Consider the following 17,933-nt stretch of genomic DNA (forward strand, 5'->3'; position numbering starts at 1 on the left):
ACAAACATGCAAAAAAAGTACACCTGTGTAACGATTTATGAAAGCATAATTGTTCCATTACTTTGGCTTTTAAATACATTTTAAAAATTCCTCTTGTAAATATAGTGCTTTGTTTGGAAATAAAAGTTCTGTTGCCAGAAGTTAAATGAGAAAAATAAAAACATTTTAGAGTACTAATAATGTCCTGGTTTAGGATGCATTTTAAATAAGTATTTCTCTCGTTTGAAGTAAAGTAGAAGACAATGTTACGTGCATATCAGATGTCAACCTTTTGGCATTTGTTTTATAACAGTGAAACTCAGAAAGGAAAAATGCAGAAGTCTTGCTGAGACTTAACTATATCTTCATTAAGTTGTAATTAAACAAAAAGACAAAAGCATCCATGCTGTGTTCAGTATTGCTGAGAAATAAGCTCTTATGTTTATCTGCTTGAGGTTCCCCTTGTGTGTTGTCATGATGGTATAGTTTTGGAACATTTAACTGTATGTTTTAGTTTGGGACAAAATACATGTTGTTCAGTTCTTTCCTTTTAACAAGATTTTCCCTGGTTGCTGCTAAAGACTGAAGAGGTGAGGATGGACCTGGGGATGGCTTCATGCCACAGGCAGAATCTGTCATTTCAGTTAATGGGGGTGGTGTCTTCTTTGGAGGTATTCTGAACTTGGATGTTTCTTCATTGTGACAAAGATCCCCTTGCTGCTATACAGACATTTCAAAATGAAGGGCTTGCTTGAAATAATATTGCCTTCCTGGGTGGTTTATTTCATTGGTTTATATAGAATTACTGTCTTCCAGTTGTATTAGTGAGAAAATTTGCACATTTCTTTTTCATACCTTATATTTTCATTTTAAAAAAGAGCCAAGCTTATGATTCAGAGAACAGATATTATATATTTATTCTTTCATGTGTTGTGTGTGTGCCCCCATACTGTTGTCATCCTGTCGTCCCCGTCCCCCGCCCTTTCTAAATAGTGCTCAACCTCTCACCTAGAAAGTCAACTGTTCGTCTCGTGCTTCACACTGTTACAACATTTGGTGGGAGAGCCACGTGTACTAGAGCTGCACAACTGGCTAAGCAAAAACAGCCTTCATCCTAACCAGTGGAGCCATGTTCTTGCTTACTTTTGGCTGCTGGAAAAATCATAAGCAACTGAGTCCCTCGGTCAGACTGGCATCGGTAGCGTCTTGCTCATTATGAATGGTTGCTGCTGGGTAGAGTGTGAGAACTCGGCTGGTCCGGTACTTGGGCTTTCTGGAAGCAGAGGTGTGAGTGCTCTCACACAGTTTCATTAAAATAAATATTCCCAATTATTTTATAATTTTTAACTTAGTCTATTAGTGCTGTGCGAAATGGACTTTGCAGTGGTGTCCCTTTTTAGAAAGACAGGGAGAAGTTAAGTGACACAGGTCCCCCGAGGTAACTCTCCTGCAGAACCAGGAACTGGAATCCTGTTTTCCAGTCTCGCTGGGTGTGATTCAGTTCCAGATTAAGACAGCTGAACCACAGAAAAGTTTAGGTTAGAAGGGACTTCTGGAGGCCGTCTAGTCCAACCTTTCACCAAAAACAGGGCCTTGGATTAGGTTGTTCAGTGCCCTGTTAAGCTGAGTCTTAGCTATTTCCAGCAAAGGGAACTATACTGCTTCTCTGGGCTTCTCTGTTTAATTCTTCTCATAGTGAGCAACTTCTCCTAGTGTCTGGATGGAGTTTCCCCTGAAGCAGCTCAAGCCTGTTGCCTCCTGTCCTGTTCTCCATGCATCCTTGTGAAGAGACCGGCTCCCTCTTTGTGTACAGCTATGACCTCTCTAGGTGTCAGTTCTTGTGCTCTGCTAAAATAGTGTCTTGGTGCTGCAGACCTCCCATACCATGATTACAGGAAGCCCATATCAGGGATTGCCATCTGATTTGAACGTGTTCCCTGGTTGCGCTTGTTGGGTAGTAGATGTGACTTAGAGTTGAGTGTCGCTTGGCTCTTTTTGACATATGACTGCATGGGATGGCACCTGCAGTGAAGATTCCTGTCTTGACTCCACGGTTCTGCCAAGTGAATGCTGCAGAACGGAGTGAGAATCAGTCAGGATACATTTTTCTCTTTGCTGTGAAGAGTTCATGAACAAAGGAAGAAAACGTGTTTCATAACTCTTCTGCAAAAACTACAAGTGTTTGCAAATTGATGGGTTTTGTAATATTCTCTGTGAGTCCAATTGATCTCATTCATGTAATGTGTAACTTCTAAAATAAACGTTTAGTGCAACGAGTATCTAATATTTTATCTTCCCTCCCCCCAAAAAAGTCTCAGTTAACTTGATGATCATTTCATATAAGTTTGATTCATCAGATTTGTCCTGGGATATAGACTCAGTATTGTACATAATTTATTAGGAGTTGAGACAAAAATTTTCATTGCATCAAAATCAATGGTGAGCTCTTGTTGACTTTAGCTTGTCCAAGCTTTTGCCACTACAGTGTAATATCAAAAGATTTATCAGTATTTATTTCACTTGCCCTGATGATAATAATTTCCTTTTCTGTGAATGAAAATACAAATCCATACCTGAATCATGCTAACCAGATAAGATTTTTGGGGTAGTGAACAGAAATTTAGCATCTCACTAGGGATATTTGAATTGCCTATTTCAGTGGACTTTGTTCAGAGTTCCTTCCTCCTGCCTCTCATGCTCATTGTATCTTTGATTCATTTTCAGAGCAGAAGAGCCATGTCTCAGATACAAGGAATACAAATTATGATAATTTTGATCACAAACGAATTAGCTCTGAGGTGAACATTTGTTCTCTTTCCATTTTGTTAGAAAAGTCTTTCCAGTTCCTGATGCCTGTTAGACAGGGGGTTAAGAATACAGCATTTTCTCTGCTTCTTACATCTATAGCATTCATCACAGAAAAGGAAAATGTTATTTCAGTTTTGCTGATACTGAAAAGTGGTTCTTGTTACTTGTTTAGTGTTGAATAGTGTTTTCAGTGTATCCAGGACTATAATTTGTAGTATCTTCTGCTATAGTTCATGCAGAGGAAACTGTTACTCAACCTCTATGTGTTCTAGGATAGTAGACAGGATAATTTGTCCTGTTGATTGTGAATGTAAATATTGTTTTTAAGGCAATAGTAACCAAGAATATTTTTCCTATTTACAGAGCAAGCTTTACATGGAAGGATTTAGAAGCCTAAAAGAAGGAGAACCAGTGGAATTTACTTTTAAGAAATCTTCCAAAGGCCTTGAATCAATACGGGTAACAGGCCCTGGTGGGAGCCCCTGTTTAGGAAGTGAAAGACGACCCAAAGGGAAGACAGTACAAAAAAGAAAACCAAAGGGAGATAGGTAATTACCTTACTTTGCTCTTCCCCACCTTTTTTTTTTCTTTGCAAGTTTTTCTTGAAATTATGTTTTCAGCATTCATTCATTTGTGAAAGGAAACCCTTCTATGTAAATTTGACTTTTACATGTAGCCTAGTAAATTGATTAAACTTACTAAGCTGTACCTATACAACTACATAAATCACCCACTTGATTGGTTTTACCTGATAAGATTTTATTGAATTAGAGGGAGCCTACAAAGGAATGTAATAGTATTTTTAAAATATTACTATTAGACTGAGAAGAGAGGTCAGTCTGAATGCAGGTGAAATAATGTCATGTTTAGGTGAGTATTGTGTATGCTAAAGAGACTATTGTGTGCAGTGAGGTTTTAAATTGTGCATCAGTAGTTTTATACAGAAGAAAGTGTAGGTGGTGCAGTCAGGGTTGAGATGTACATAATTTGATCAATTATATTTTTACTTAGTGAAGAGAGTATCAGGTGTTTCCAAAGGTTTTAATGCCTGGTGGTCTGAAGAACTGTTGTAATAGTATTTCACAAATTTCAGGTTAGTCTTGAAAGCTGCACTTCTTTATACATATGTGCAGCAGTCTGACTTACACTGTTTTACTTTACTTTCTGCCTCTGATGGCTTGAAGAAATTCTGTAATCTTCTTCACTGCAAAGCCACCTGTACCTAGTTCCCCAAGTACAGCCTTCCTGCCCAAAAGCTCTTGTATTTAGGTGAATCTCTCTTTTTTTTCCTCATGGCATTGCCCAGCCCAGTAGCTGTAATGACTGAGATCAAGAAGAATACATAGTTTGTGAAGGATCCTAGTAAGACTATCCGAACAGCCAAGTTTTACCTGCAGCATTTGATGTATGGCACGACTGAGAGGTGCCTCTCTTCCATTGCAAATTCTGAGGCAGAGAGTAGCTTGGGAAAAAGGGGGTCACCTGGAAAGGCAGTGTAGCCCAAGGATCGGAAGCCTTTGCTGGCTATAGATGAACTCCACTGGTCCCCACCTCTGTTAAAAGGCTTCTTTTATTTTTTTTTTCCCCTCTGTCTTTTTTTTTTTCCTTTTTTTTAATTAAGGACTGGAGACAACATGATAGTTGTCCCTCTTTCACCTTCTTTATAAAAGCTAAAGGCCATGAACAAAATTTATTGCTGCTGTAACAGATCAGAGTCCATAACCACAACAAGGAGAGACTTTGTAAGCCAGACAAAGCTTTCTTTTTGATTGCTCACCATATCTGGCCTTTTAGAGCTGTGTTGCATGCAATGGCTGTGAAAAATCTTGGGGTTTGGGTTTTTTTTTGTTTGTTTGGGGTTTTTTTGAGCTAGGCTTCCAGTATAGTTCTTATTTAAACCATTGGTTCTCCATGGACTGTAATTACTAATCTGTTTAGGGTATTAGCATTACCATTGTTATTGATGTTTCATACTGTGGCAGAAAATAAAGGCCACAGTCATGCAGTCATGATACTGTTGTCCTGTTTGTTGTGAATGTATATGAAGGAAGACTTGCTTCAAAAACCTTGAAATTTAAAGGGACAGGTTGTAAGTATACAGGAAAAACTTCATATTGAAGGAGGCAGGGATTTGAACAAATATAGATATCTACAGTGCACAGTGTAGTCAATGCAGAGGAAGCAGTACTTTCAGAGTGCAATTCATCTCATCCTAGGGAAGCATCTAAAATGTTGGGGATGAATCTTGCCTTGTGGCTGTTTTTCTTCAGGGGCTACAAAAGGACCCTGGCTCCAGTGCTGTAGATACTTCCCTTATAAGTCTCTAAATTTAGTTAGGTGAGATGAATCCTACTTTCAGTGATGTTTTTTCATAGCTAAAGCATACAAAAAATTGAACAGATATACCCTGAAAAACAGTGTGGAGGGGTGATCTATGAGACAGTGTACTCTTTAATGTTTGCTTGCCTCTAAAGAAGGAAAAATTCAAAATTAAATTGAATTTGAATATGAAAATGTGGGCAAAAACATCTACCCACTTCTATCTCAAAAGTCATACACTTAAGTCATAAGACACCAAAAAAGTCTGAAATTTGAAATGTTTGAAGTAGCGTTGGCATTGCCACTCAGTGAGGAGCAGTGTCTTTCATTGAAGGAAAATTAGTTTTGATTGAATGCCTAGCCAATAAAAAAAGTGCGTTTCCAACATGCGTAGTGGAAATTTTTTTAAAGATTGCTGTTGTACTGTGAGAACTGCCTCCATTTATGAAAGCTAATTCCAACTTCTTGTGTTCATCTCTTTTCCATGTTATTAGTGTAACAGTGTGAGGGCCCAGCCTCAGTGCATCTTTTACAAGGATCCCGTTTCTCTATTAATGGTGTATTAAGGCAGAAGGCAAGACTGACAGAAGGAGTTAGAAATAGCAAAGGTGGGAAAAAGAAAGGGAAAAGCAGCAATATGTACAGAGGGGGAGAAAAAAAGTCATGACACTGAGGTTGCCAATACTGATGCTTGTTGGTAGATTTTGTGGGGCTTCCACAATAGACTCAGAGTCTCTGTAATTTGCGGAGTGTTGTTGCTGTGGGGACCTTGCTGTGATAACATTTCCCCTTCAGCATTACTGTGGGCCACATTAGTTTTATAACATAGGTGGGAAGCGTTTGTAATTGTCGGTGCATTGGCCACTTCAGCATCTTTCTCAGCCAGCATGTTAGTGCATGCCAGTACGAGGAAGGGAAAGTCTTTTGTGGTCCATGTGAAATGAAGCTGTGGCTATAAGCAGCCTGCAGGCTTTAGGTTCCCAGACCTTACTTTAAGCTATTGTAATATCCATGTGTCTTATGTATGTATTGTTTCACAGTGTCTAGAGTAATGTGGGCTAGAGGGGAGGTTTCTAAATGAGACTCGGCTGGGATTTGCATCTGACAAGCGCTGGGTTCAGAAGTGGTGTTTTATGGCAGAGATGCACTGGGAGGGCTGGTCTTTACCCAAGTAAACCAGGGGATGAATTTGCAACGTGTTACACTGCAGCAGGTTGCGGCTCCCTTCGTAGGAGCTCTTACCACATGCCGAACACACTGTGTTTTGCTCAACTTTGACACTGAGCTGACACAAAAGCATGCTACGCTGCTCTCTAGGAATGACCTCAGGGAGCTGATGCAGAAAAAGATAAAGTACTCTGAATTCACACCTTAATCATCTGCTTAGTAACTTGTAGACAAGTCTGTGAAATCTTGATTTAGAGTAGAATAAATGAAATCAGAACCTAGCCCACAATCTCAGAATAAAGTTTGGAGGAGGGAAAAGGAAGGAAAAAAAAATTATGTGCCCATTTTTTTTAATGAAACAAACATTCCCAGTGTTTGTATGTGACCTAAAATTAAACCAGGTAAAGGACCATTTTATCAGTTGTAATTTTTATTTAAGATTATTTTTATAAATTTATATAGCTGGGAAAATGTTCTTTAGTGCAGGTTATATTTAAATAAATTTGACCTACAGACCTTTGGCACAATATTAACAAAGAAGATGCATGATGCTCACAGGACTAGAAGCTAGAGTTATCTTTGGGACCTAGATTTATTATCCAGTATATGTAAATACTCCTAGTAGGGGCTCAAAGTTGGATACTTTTTCAGCAGAGTGTCTGTAGTGCTGAATCTGCTCAGCTTGGCACTTCTTTCACATGGAACGTTTCGGGGGTGATGGGGAGGATGACAACATTTTTTTTTTCTTTTTTTGTTTGTTTTTGAAGTATTTACACCAAAATGGAAGCAATAAAGTAAAGCAAGAAGGAAGGGGCAAGGAAGAAATAATTAAGGGTACAGCTCCATCTCCCAGTTCTAATTTATGGTATTTCAGTCCTATGCTACCCTCTGCTAACATCACACTTGTGGCAGGGAAGCCTTCTAGCACGGGTGACATGTATCAGTAAGTGGTTTGGATTTAAACGTGTAATAAATAAGCAGTATGTTGTGAGATTTTGGGTTTGACATGAAACTTTTCACTGATGTGGTTTATAGCACAGCCCTGCAAGTAAGCTATGAGGGAGGGAGTTGGGAGCTGCTGGAAATGAGGGAGCTTAATGAAGCATTGCTACTGGATAAAGGGTGATGGTGAATTATGTCCTGGGAATATGGCTAGTGAAATAGCTGTGTATTTCTAGCTCAGTTGGCTAAACAGTAATGAGCACTGCAGCACCTATGTAACACTTCAAAAACCTTTTTCCGATGTAGACATCTATGAAGGAGAGACAACTAGAAAAGAAGTGGGTTTGTGTTAAGATGCAATAAATGGTGTTTGCCAGTACCTCTTGGACATGGCCAAAAGCATAATTTTAAAATTAAGAAAAATATATTTCTAAACCACCATTTGGGTGGAAATACAGCCACTTAGGGAAGGGGGGCTGTAATTAAATAACGGAATACTTCCCTGATGAACTGTCACTTAAAATTAGTTTGTGTCTGAGTCAGAAAAGTGCTTTAATATCTGGAGACATTCTGTGGATGATGTGAAGTCAGACTATAATAAGAAAATCTTAAAAGTCTTCTTTAAAAGCTCGTGATCTGCACAAACGGCCACTAAACTGGTGTGATGCAGGCAGAGATGACAGGATGGTGGAGTGCTGTGGAGGACATTTGGATTGAACTTAACAGGAGTAGGAGAGCTAGTTTAGGACAGCAAAGTTACGTGATACAAAGTCACTTCTCAAAGCTTTGAGTCACAACTCAAAGTTGAGATTAGGTCAACTCCATCTCTACTGACTGAATTGCACTCAAATGTATAGTTTAATTTTCATAGAAAAGCCTCCTGTGGCTCGAGCTGAGCAGATTTTTCTGAAGGGGACATGGATAATGGGAGTGGTATGGGCTGGGAAGGAGAAGCCCCTGAAGTAGTACCAAAATGGGAGAAGCTCGTACGTGCTTAATAGACAGATCGGGCGGAGGCGGGTGGAGAAAGCCTGTCAGAGTCCCTTCGCGCAAGAGCTGGGAGGCAAAACCAGGCTGGTGGTCACCACACACAGCTACGATTCAGGGGGCACGTCCGCTCCTGCCCTCAGTCAGCCCTGGGGACCTGCTTTGGGCAGGTCCTGAACAGCACCGGGGTGAAACGGGGGCAGACAAAGCGAGAGTGCCCAGCCGACCAGAGAAACAGATAAAAAGTTCAGGGAGTTGTAGCCTTTAGCACAAAATGGTGGCAGGATGTCACTGTTAAAGGATTGAATTTTCCTACTCCTTTCCAAGGTAGATCGCATTCACAGCTCTGCCATTTTCTAAAGAGGAAGCTGGCACAGAAGTAAGGTAGAAGTTGCATGTCTTTTACACAGACATCTTAAAAATACAGCCTTGCGAAAGGATCTTACTCAGGGGTGGTGTTTAAGAAATTAAAACGTGAACACCTCCTCCTTCTCCCTGACTCTCCTTCACCTGGTTTTAGATGGTAAGAATTCCTTTCTTTCCAGTTTTCATTCTTGCTTTTCCCATTTTTCAAGCGTAGGGCATTTTCTTGCCTGTTGGCTCTTTTCCTGCTTCACAGTGGTTCTGTTGAGTGTTCAGTTTCTCCTTCCAGCGATGTTTGAGACCCCTCTTAGGCTTACGCACTGCAAAGACCACCATAGTTTTGTTCTCTTACATGAAAACTGCCATGTGAAATGAGGTCCCTCTGGCCTACTATCCTCTTTCCAACAGGAGCATGTGTTTAAGGAGGGACTGTAAGAAATAGGGAGTTATAGCTTTCCATCTCTGGCAATTGGTGGTTTAGGCATTTCCTCAGTATCAACACCTAATCTGCAAAAGGCAATTAGATGATGTGTTAAGTACCGAGTTGCTGGGTACAACTTCCTCTTGGATCCTCAAGCAAAATTTGAGATTATTTGTGCAGAGTTTTATATAGTTAGTGATTTGCCCACTTAGACAATGGGGATCAACACACTGAGACGTGCTTTCTTACATGGTCTTATTATTGATATTTGCTGACTGTGCCATCATAAGCCACTAAACTAGTATGAGCTGTTCATAACAGGAGCAGCAGAATGCTGCTACATTAAAAAAAATAAAAATAAAAGGCAGCAGCAAAAAAACCAAAAAGCCTGAGAGCTTTGCACTACTCCAGTACTTCAAGAAGGTTATGTCTTTGCTGGACTGCAATCATTAGGGACAAAGTTTTCCATACTTGTTCTTTTTTTTCTGACTGACAACTTCTTGGAAGGTTTAGTAACAGTTCAGGGTTTTCCAAGAGTGGGATAAAACCAGAGGGCTTTATTAATATGGTTAAAAAATAGGTAGCTTTTAAAAATAGCTGCCACTTGGTGCTGTGGATCGGAGGCTTGAAAGCTGGCAAGCTGGCTTGGAGATGGATCTCTAGGGCAGCGGGTTAATCTTTCCTCATCTTTGTGCAGACCCATCCAAGTCTATGTTAGAAGCCTCTGAAAAGTATTACTGCATATATTCATTAGACAGCCCTTGGTAAAATCTACATCATCCATCTGTGTTTAAGGGAGCTTAGCAGCCACAGCCTTCCTGCATACCAAACACACGGTGTGCTTCCAGGACTTGGTCTGTGCAGCTTGATGAGAATAGAATCAGATCTCCAAGGCCCAAGTATTTTCTTCACGAAAAGATGAAAGGAAGGTGGCTTAAGGGAGGAAAGACAAAACAACTGCCACTGACTGGTGTGCATAGCGCCCAGTATCAATGGACCATACACTATTTGGTATGATTCCATCTCCAGCCTCGGGTGTAGCTAAACTTCAGTCTTCTGGAAATGCCAGGTGTAGAGCTACGGTAGAGTGAGTGCTCCAGAGTGAGACTACAAGCAGGAAAGTGTCACCTCTCAGAAGAAAGCAAACCATGGCTGGCCTAGCTTCTGCCCCCAGATCCAGCCCACAGCATTGGGAGTTGCCTTCCTCAAGAGATAATGGATTTCTCTTCCTGCTTATTTCCATAGCTCTAACAGTCAGGAGCCAGGATGCAGAGCTGAAAGATCAGTACTTGAATGTTGGAGCTAGGTATAGAAATGGTTACAGTTGTGCATAACAATATGTATATTATTAGAATAAAAGGTTTTGTCTTTCAGAAGACATGGAAGAAATCCCATTCCAAATTTTAAATGTAGAGAACATTGTTTAATTTGCAGAGCCAAGTGCCCATAGTTAGATGCAGGCTACAAAGCTTAATTTGATCCCTTAACAGCTGCACTGCTTCTGAAACCGAGGTCAGAGTTGTTTTGGGGGTACCCCGGCACACTGTAGTGTGCTGGGTGGTAATACAGGCAATTCCTTGTTCATTTGAAAGTCCGTTTTCTAGTTTTGCATGATTTAACTACCGATTTCTTCACAAGGCAACTTGAAAGTAAGGGCTTTTTTTTCAGATCCTGCATTGCTGGTGAATTTGCAAGACCATGCAGTGTTTCAGCCTGCTCGCTCAGGTGCGGGTAGGAATTGGGCTTTGCACTTAGGTGTACAAATCAACAAAACACACAAAACCGTGTGCTTCCTTTCCATCAGATGTGCCTTCTGATAAGGCTATTCATGTGCTTCACGTGAATGCAAATTTCTGTGCTAAAGCAAGACCTAGGAAACTGGTGGCAGCGATACCACTAAGTGATATCCAAGCCTAATTTTCTTCATTACAAGCTTGTATTAAGAAGAGAGTAGAGCCTGAATAAAGTTGTCTTTGGTATCTGTTCATATGCGTGTACAGTTAAGAAGAGATAGGCCCCAAATTTTTCATAGTGTTTATAAGAAATCCAGATTTGGTGCTAAAGTAAGTAGATACAATTCTGAAAATGTACAAGGAACAGATGAAGTGAGTAGGAAGGTGTCGTTTTATGCAGCCTCATGTAGAGTAAAGCTGTCCCTGCACAGCAGATGGGTTTTTTTAAGTAAATACACTGGTTTTGGAATGCAGAATATTTTTCTTTAATCGGATGTCTTCTCGTGTTTTCTGAGCATTTCACCCTCTCATCAAGGGATGAGCTCTCTCTCAATTACAGTAAAGTGCCAGCATATATTCAGCCCTTTGCTATGGTGTAATGATTCCCCATATCTGAAGGAATTTAGAAGTAAGAAAGGATTGAGAACTTTGCTCAATTTAAGAGATTATGCATAACTTCAGTAGAGTGTATGTTAAAAGTATTTTAGTAAGTAATTTACAAAACACCATTTCTGTTTCCAAAAATCTTCCTAATATAACTGGCATCTTCTTTCTTAATTCAAATTTATCCCTTGCTGTTTAATTTCTTACTACTATACTAATATACTACTTTGAAGGAGACAAGAATAAACAAAAATGTGCATACATTTTCAGGGCCCAACTCAATAAATACTTAAGCCCGTGCTTTGAAAGTAGTAGAGAAGAGGGGATTATTTGAAAATATTTCCCCGATCGTGGAAATTTCTTTTTAAGTTGATGTTGGCCCTGACTACAGACTGTGCTGCTTTTTGCTCATGTGATGTGCTATAGCTATCAATGAACTGGGAACAGAACTGCTCACAGGATGAACTGTCTTTTAAATAGATGCACACAGTCTGGGCTATATTTTACTACAAAAATATTCAGTGTGAATAATTAAAATGCAAATCCTTTTTATTTTAGGAAAACAGTTGCATTTCCTTGCTTTTCTTGATGTGTTGCGCTCCAGCATCACCTAGCAAACATACTCAAAGCACATAATAAATATATAACACTAAGGAAAGATTATAATGGTGATTCCAGATGATGGAAAAACTTGCCATATATCTTGGCCTGTTGGAAAAGATACCAAGAACTTGAAAGTTGGAGAAAACTGAATTATAGCATAGCTGCTAAATCAGATATTCCCAAAATGTTGCCTTTGATTTATTGCTGTTGATGAATCTGAAGCTCTTCAGAAGGAATAAACGTTCTGGAGCGCTTTAACTTCAAATTAATAAAGTCTGTGCAGTAATAGAATTCCAAATCACTACAGATCTTTCTTTTATTAGCTGCGGCTTCGTGTTTCTGTCCTTGACACTTAAAGATCAAACCTACTTAAATATGAATCATTTGAAAATCTGAATTTACTTTAATATCTTATTTTGTCAAGAAGCTCAGCAGCTCATTATACAAGAGGAATGTGTCACAGAGATAGTCATCTCTCTAGTGGTGGTGCAGGCATGCTACTGCTACTCCCACTGTGACACCCCACAACCCCCAGGTGCCCCTACAGTGTGCTAGAGCACTTCTTAAGCAGGTAGTAAGACACAGGCTATGTCCTGAAAGAAATCGTGGGTTTAAGGGCATATTTACACCAGGAAAGGTAGTTTATTTTGGGAAAAAAGTACCCGTTTAAGCCACCCCTGCATAGCAATGTGGCATCCTCCATCCAGAAGTAGCAGGACTGAGTGGGACTTTGCAGTTGCTTCTTCTGGCTATGGGAAGCTGTTCAGAGAAGAGACAGTGGAGCCTAAACAGAAATGGCCCTGTGATGTCCACGATCCCTCAGGCAGGGTGACAGGAAGATATTTCAAGGACGGTGGATAGGGAGAAGATTAGGAAGGAGCACAAATGTGAAAACACAAACACAGGGGAGATGAGGAAGGAGAGGGAAGAGAAGGGCATGGGGAGGGGAGGACAGACCGTTAAAAATGTCAGTATGAGAAGGACAGAGTTTTCCCAATCTCCAAATGATCACCTCAAAGCTGGTAGTTCAGGCGCTCTTCAGGGAGTGCAGAGAAGCCTGAATCCTCTCAGGCACAACCAGGGACTGAATCAAAGTTTCCTCCATTTTGAAATGTTGCTGCAAGGCAAGAGCTAATGCACAAGGAGCTGAAGTGTAGGTGGGATGTAAGGTAAGGTCCTGCTTTGCAGCCCTGTGAAGACTGAGGTGATTCTAGCAGATCTGGGAGGGTTGATCTGAAATGGGACTTTTTGCAGTACTTTGCTTATTGTGTGTTCCTCGTTTACCAGGTGACAAACGTGACACATCTGGAGTTTGTTTTGCAGAACCACCAAATGCTCCCAGCTGTAACAGTTGCTCAGTTTGAGCTTTGCCCTAAACATATTGGGTGCTATAAAACAGTAAGTGCTCTATGGGTGCTAATATTTCAAATTGGGCACCTAGAATAAGGCTCCTCTGGAAAATTATTTTGGCTTTTTTCTTGTGCTCCAGAATCCTATGCGTTTCATTGAGACCAATTAAACCACACAGTTTCATAAAGCCATTGCAAAGTAATTAATATTTGTTATGTATGAAGAGATCTTAGTGAGAGCCCCAAAGTCAGTACTTCTGTATTGTGTTCAAGATTTAGCTGGATTTAGTGGTAAGTCTAACCATTTAATTGAGTAGGCTAAAAAAGAAGTATACGATAACTGTCTTATTTTGTGCAGCAATTGAGAAAAAGCCATGTAGGAGAACTCACATGTTGATTTGCAGGCTGTTACTACAGTGTAGATTGTTTCCTTCTTTTTTGAATGCTGAATTTGTAGGTAATGAGTGCTCCTCTGACTAGCAACTAGGCTTGGGGATTTGGACTGGTTTTTCTTTGAAACTGTACTGTGACGTTGTAGGATGATGATGAAGAGACTGGTTTCATGGAAGAAATTGCACATACAGGTGCAAGAGACAACAAAGGTGGCCGAGCTGGAGGAATAGTGAGCCGAGGCCAGCGTTATTGATGGAGTAGAGGGAGCTGGGTTTGCTCAGTAACAGACCCGTGGAATGGTGAAGGAGGAAAGAGTTGTGAAGGGTCACTATGAAATATGGGACTGAGCTAAACAATTTCTTTTCTTTGATCTCTGTTCATTTATAATCTTATTGGTGTTGAGTCTCCTGGCACTAGAGCTTTTACAATGAATAGTTGAAAGTATAAAAATTGATTTAAATTGCACTGGTCTTGTGCTGAATAGCTTTCTTTAGCCTAGAAGTTACTTGGCGTTTTACTCTTTTAGCTGTTGGACAGTTTAAATACTAAGCATTTAATTTACGTCAGACAGCTCTGAAAACAATAGCAAACTACAGACTGCTCTTATTTCATTGTCTGCAATTAACGTTGCAACAGCCTTTGCATCAAAGTTTAACCAGAATGCTTTGATTTCCTCAATGATAAATGGATATCTTTTGACCAATATAAAAAGCTGAAATAGTTCAATGTTTCAAATTCAGCTTCGGATTTGCTAGTGTTTAAAATTAGTACCTCTTCCTTTTTGTTGTGCTAAACTAATAATGTAAAAACAATAGAGTCTGTCAGTCTGTGTCTGCATAATGAGACGAGTTGTTCTATAAAATTATGCAGTGTTACTTCTTTCATCAATGGGAGGGAATCGTCAGTAGTTGGCAATAGGATTAGAAATTTTATATAGCTCAGATGTAAGCCTATTTATTTACCTTTTTAAATATTTAAATTTATTTACATTCTTTTTCCTGAGTTAGTTGTTCTAAATCACTTCTTTCTAGTAAGTATATGAAAAATCTTTAACATCCTGTTGATCAGGCTCATTTTTCCATGTTTTTGTGCTTTGATATATTTTTTGAGAATCATTGTTAGCTGCTCACATAATAATTGATAGGACTATGTGCCTACATCTCCTTTTAATAATTACTTAAATTGTGCTAAGCATTTTAGTTTTCTAAGTAAAAAAGAATCCACAGAGTGTTTTAATTTACTTTTTGTTAAATAGTTCAATGGGATTTTATGTTGTTAAATGTGGGACTGTCATTAGTCACTTCACTTTTAGAATTTTTTTCCTTATGTATGTTGTGTAATGTACAAATTTTACTTGGAGCTCAGAAATAATTTTATCCAATGGTTCATTCTTGTTATCCCTGTATTTCTAACTCAGTGGAGCCTCATGAAGTTATCTTTCTCCTTTACAATCTATACATTTCATTTATGCATAGAAAAGAAACATCTGGCATTTTTTTAATGAGAGCTGTACGCTCATTGACCAAACAAGCAGCAAGGAATCTGTTGTATGGCTGATTATGGCAAGAAAATGAGGTAGTAGTCTCACTAGTAATCAGTAAAATTTGTATAAACTGGTGCTGCTTTGTTTTCTGAGTTAGCTAATCTCATACTTTCACCCTTACAAGAAAACAAATCATGTTTAAAAATGCCTGGTGTGGAAAAATGCTACTTTCAAATTTAGAGATTAGAAACATTTGAAACATACATATTTGTGGTTAAAGATGCCAACTCTTAATTCTCTCCTGTCTAGAGAGACTTTCTTTTTTTATCTTTGAAGTTCAGTCATTATTCCGTGTCGATGCCATTGGTTTTATTTATTTTTGTATCCTACAGAAATTAATTCATACTGTTTAGATCCAATCTTTTTAGAATATTTTTGAATGTAACAAATCAACAAGTTTATACTTTATGCAGCCTGTGGAGCTGGATTTTGGAATTTGCTTTTTTAGTGGTTCTTTTGTGGAAGAGAAATCTTTCAGGCATGAATTGATAGTCCAGATCTTTTGAGGTCTGTCTGTGCTAACCTATGACCTCTGTTCTTAGGAGGTCAACATCTGAGGGCAGGAGATTAAGGCAGTTAAAAGACTGGAATGGGAACTGGAATGGAAAAATTAGCCAGCACATTTTGGGTGGAAAACATCAAAGTCATCAAACAATTTGCTTATTTTAAACTCAGTTTAAGGGTAACAAGCTAATTGTACTGTGTTTGTTGATGCAAGCAATTTATATTATTTGAGGATATTAACACTGAAGAATTTTTTTTTTAATTGTAGAAACATAATGCCTGTTCAGTATAAACGCACTATGTATTTTGTATACTAAATGCTTTTGTGTAACATTTTTTTAGGATAATAATTCAGAATCTGATCATACAGTAGTCTATATGCACTTAATTAGCTCTGTTTCTTACAAACAGCAATAGTAAGTGTTGTGGAACCTGAATCTTGCTTGTGGTCTGCTGAAGATACCTGGGTCTCACTGGACAATACAGGTGCTCTCAGTACATGGGAAAAAATATTCCTATATTAAAATTTCCAGACTGTGATGCTTAAAAACATTTGTAAGCCTCTCTTTTTGTTACAGCTTTTCAAATGTGAACTCCTTTCCAATGCAAACTTGTCACCAAGGAATGTTCTTTCATAGATTATAAGTTGATTTACAAGAAAACACAGCACTATCTGTTTGTTCTTGTCTGTCATAGGTTGAAATTCATTAGTAGGTGTTTTTAGAAGAATGAGGTCTTCATCTTTTATCTGTAGAATCGATTTCAAAGATGATATCATCTAGAAAAAAGACACCTTTCCACACTGAAAATTATGCAAGTTCAAGGATTTGTGTAAGCAATCACGTTTGTGTCTTGCTTGTTTAAAGTGCACATAAAGGTGGTTTCAGTATCACATGCAAAAGCCAGACTAGTGTTTTCAGCATGCAAACACACCTAGCAGGAAATAAAAAGTTACGGATATCTCACAGCTCAGCCTCTGACTAACAGTGCATGGATTATGGTACTTCTCCTATAGGTATGGCTACTAATTAAATTAAAGTACTATAAAATACAGCTAAACTCAAGCAGACAGCCATCTGTAAGCCTCAGTCTAACTTCCATATGTTATTATTGTTCCTTTGATAGTGAAGGGTGTGAGATTTAAACCCCTTTGCAAGCTTGTAACTTTCCAAACTATTCCTCTGAAGGCTGAAACCTTTTTGCAGCTTTTAGCCCTGACTTGCACCTGAGGGGAAATTGAGCAAAATGATCACCACCATTTCTTCCCCCTTCATGGAAGGAAAAGAAGGAAGGGAAGGCAGGAGGAGCTGTTGTGGACTGCAGCAGCCCGTGGACCGTTCCCACGGACACAGCCACTGCTTTGTTTCCTTCCTGCCGTTTCACTGGGGTGGCTGGAGAAGCTCTGCCAGCTGGAAGGGCTGCCAGGGCCGGCTGTGCCTTGTGACCCCGGCGGTACTGCCATGAACCGGCGTGCCCTGCATCCCCGGCGGTACTGCCGTGAACCGGCGTGCCCTGCATCCCCGGCGGTACTGCCATGGCCGACTGTGGCCCACATCCCCGGGAGTACCACAGGCGTAGGGGAAACAGGGAGCATTTGAAGGGGCAGGACCAACCCTGAAGGCTGTTGTGTCTTGGAGATCTGTTCCCCACTTGAATTCTTGGGATAAAATGGGGTAGCTTCTGATCAGCCATTTTGTGATTCTTGCTTGCCAGCCCTCTCTGTGGTTAAATAAACCGGTAGGATTGATGGATGGAGAGCTAATTCTGTTTTACAGAACGGCTTTGGTTACCCACTTGTGAGAGCACGTGAATCATTGTGAAGGAACAGAGGACTTGTTAATTAATAAAGGAAAAAAGCTAAGCAACTACAAAGATAGTGTGCCTGACATGACTTAAGATAACTTTCTCGTTTGCCTAAGCCCTTTCTGTACCTTCCCTCTGTTCTGTCTGTTTAGATAGTAAAGTCTTCAATGCAGAATTGTTTTCCTTCTTAGTCCGTACAATACTTAAAATCACTGCTGTTTTTAATTACAATAGTAATTGTGATTCTTGGCTATTTGAAGAGCAGTGATACACACATTTTTTAATCTGGAAGACCTGCTCCCCAGGATTTGTGTTGCATGGGTGTATCCTCTTGTTTCATGATGTTTGGTGATTTGAACATCCTGTCCACAAGCCTACTTTTCTTAGCTATCTTTTGCCCACCCTTTAAAATTAGT

At 39.5% G+C, this 17,933-nt stretch overlaps 1 protein-coding gene across 2 annotated transcripts in view; it reads left to right on the plus strand.

Moving 5' to 3' along the window:
- LIN28B (lin-28 homolog B) overlaps nucleotides 1-17,933 on the plus strand; it is a 94,046-nt gene that overhangs the window by 47,741 nt on the left and 28,372 nt on the right. For both annotated transcript variants that reach the window (XM_049818083.1, XM_049818084.1), the window contains exon 3: nucleotides 3,151-3,335. In XM_049818083.1, coding sequence (XP_049674040.1) covers nucleotides 3,151-3,335 — 185 coding nt within the window. The remainder of the gene's footprint in view (nucleotides 1-3,150; nucleotides 3,336-17,933) is intronic.

Source organism: Accipiter gentilis, chromosome 15, assembly GCF_929443795.1.
Source record: "Accipiter gentilis chromosome 15, bAccGen1.1, whole genome shotgun sequence".
In the NCBI taxonomy this organism is placed as follows: domain Eukaryota; kingdom Metazoa; phylum Chordata; class Aves; order Accipitriformes; family Accipitridae; genus Astur; species Astur gentilis.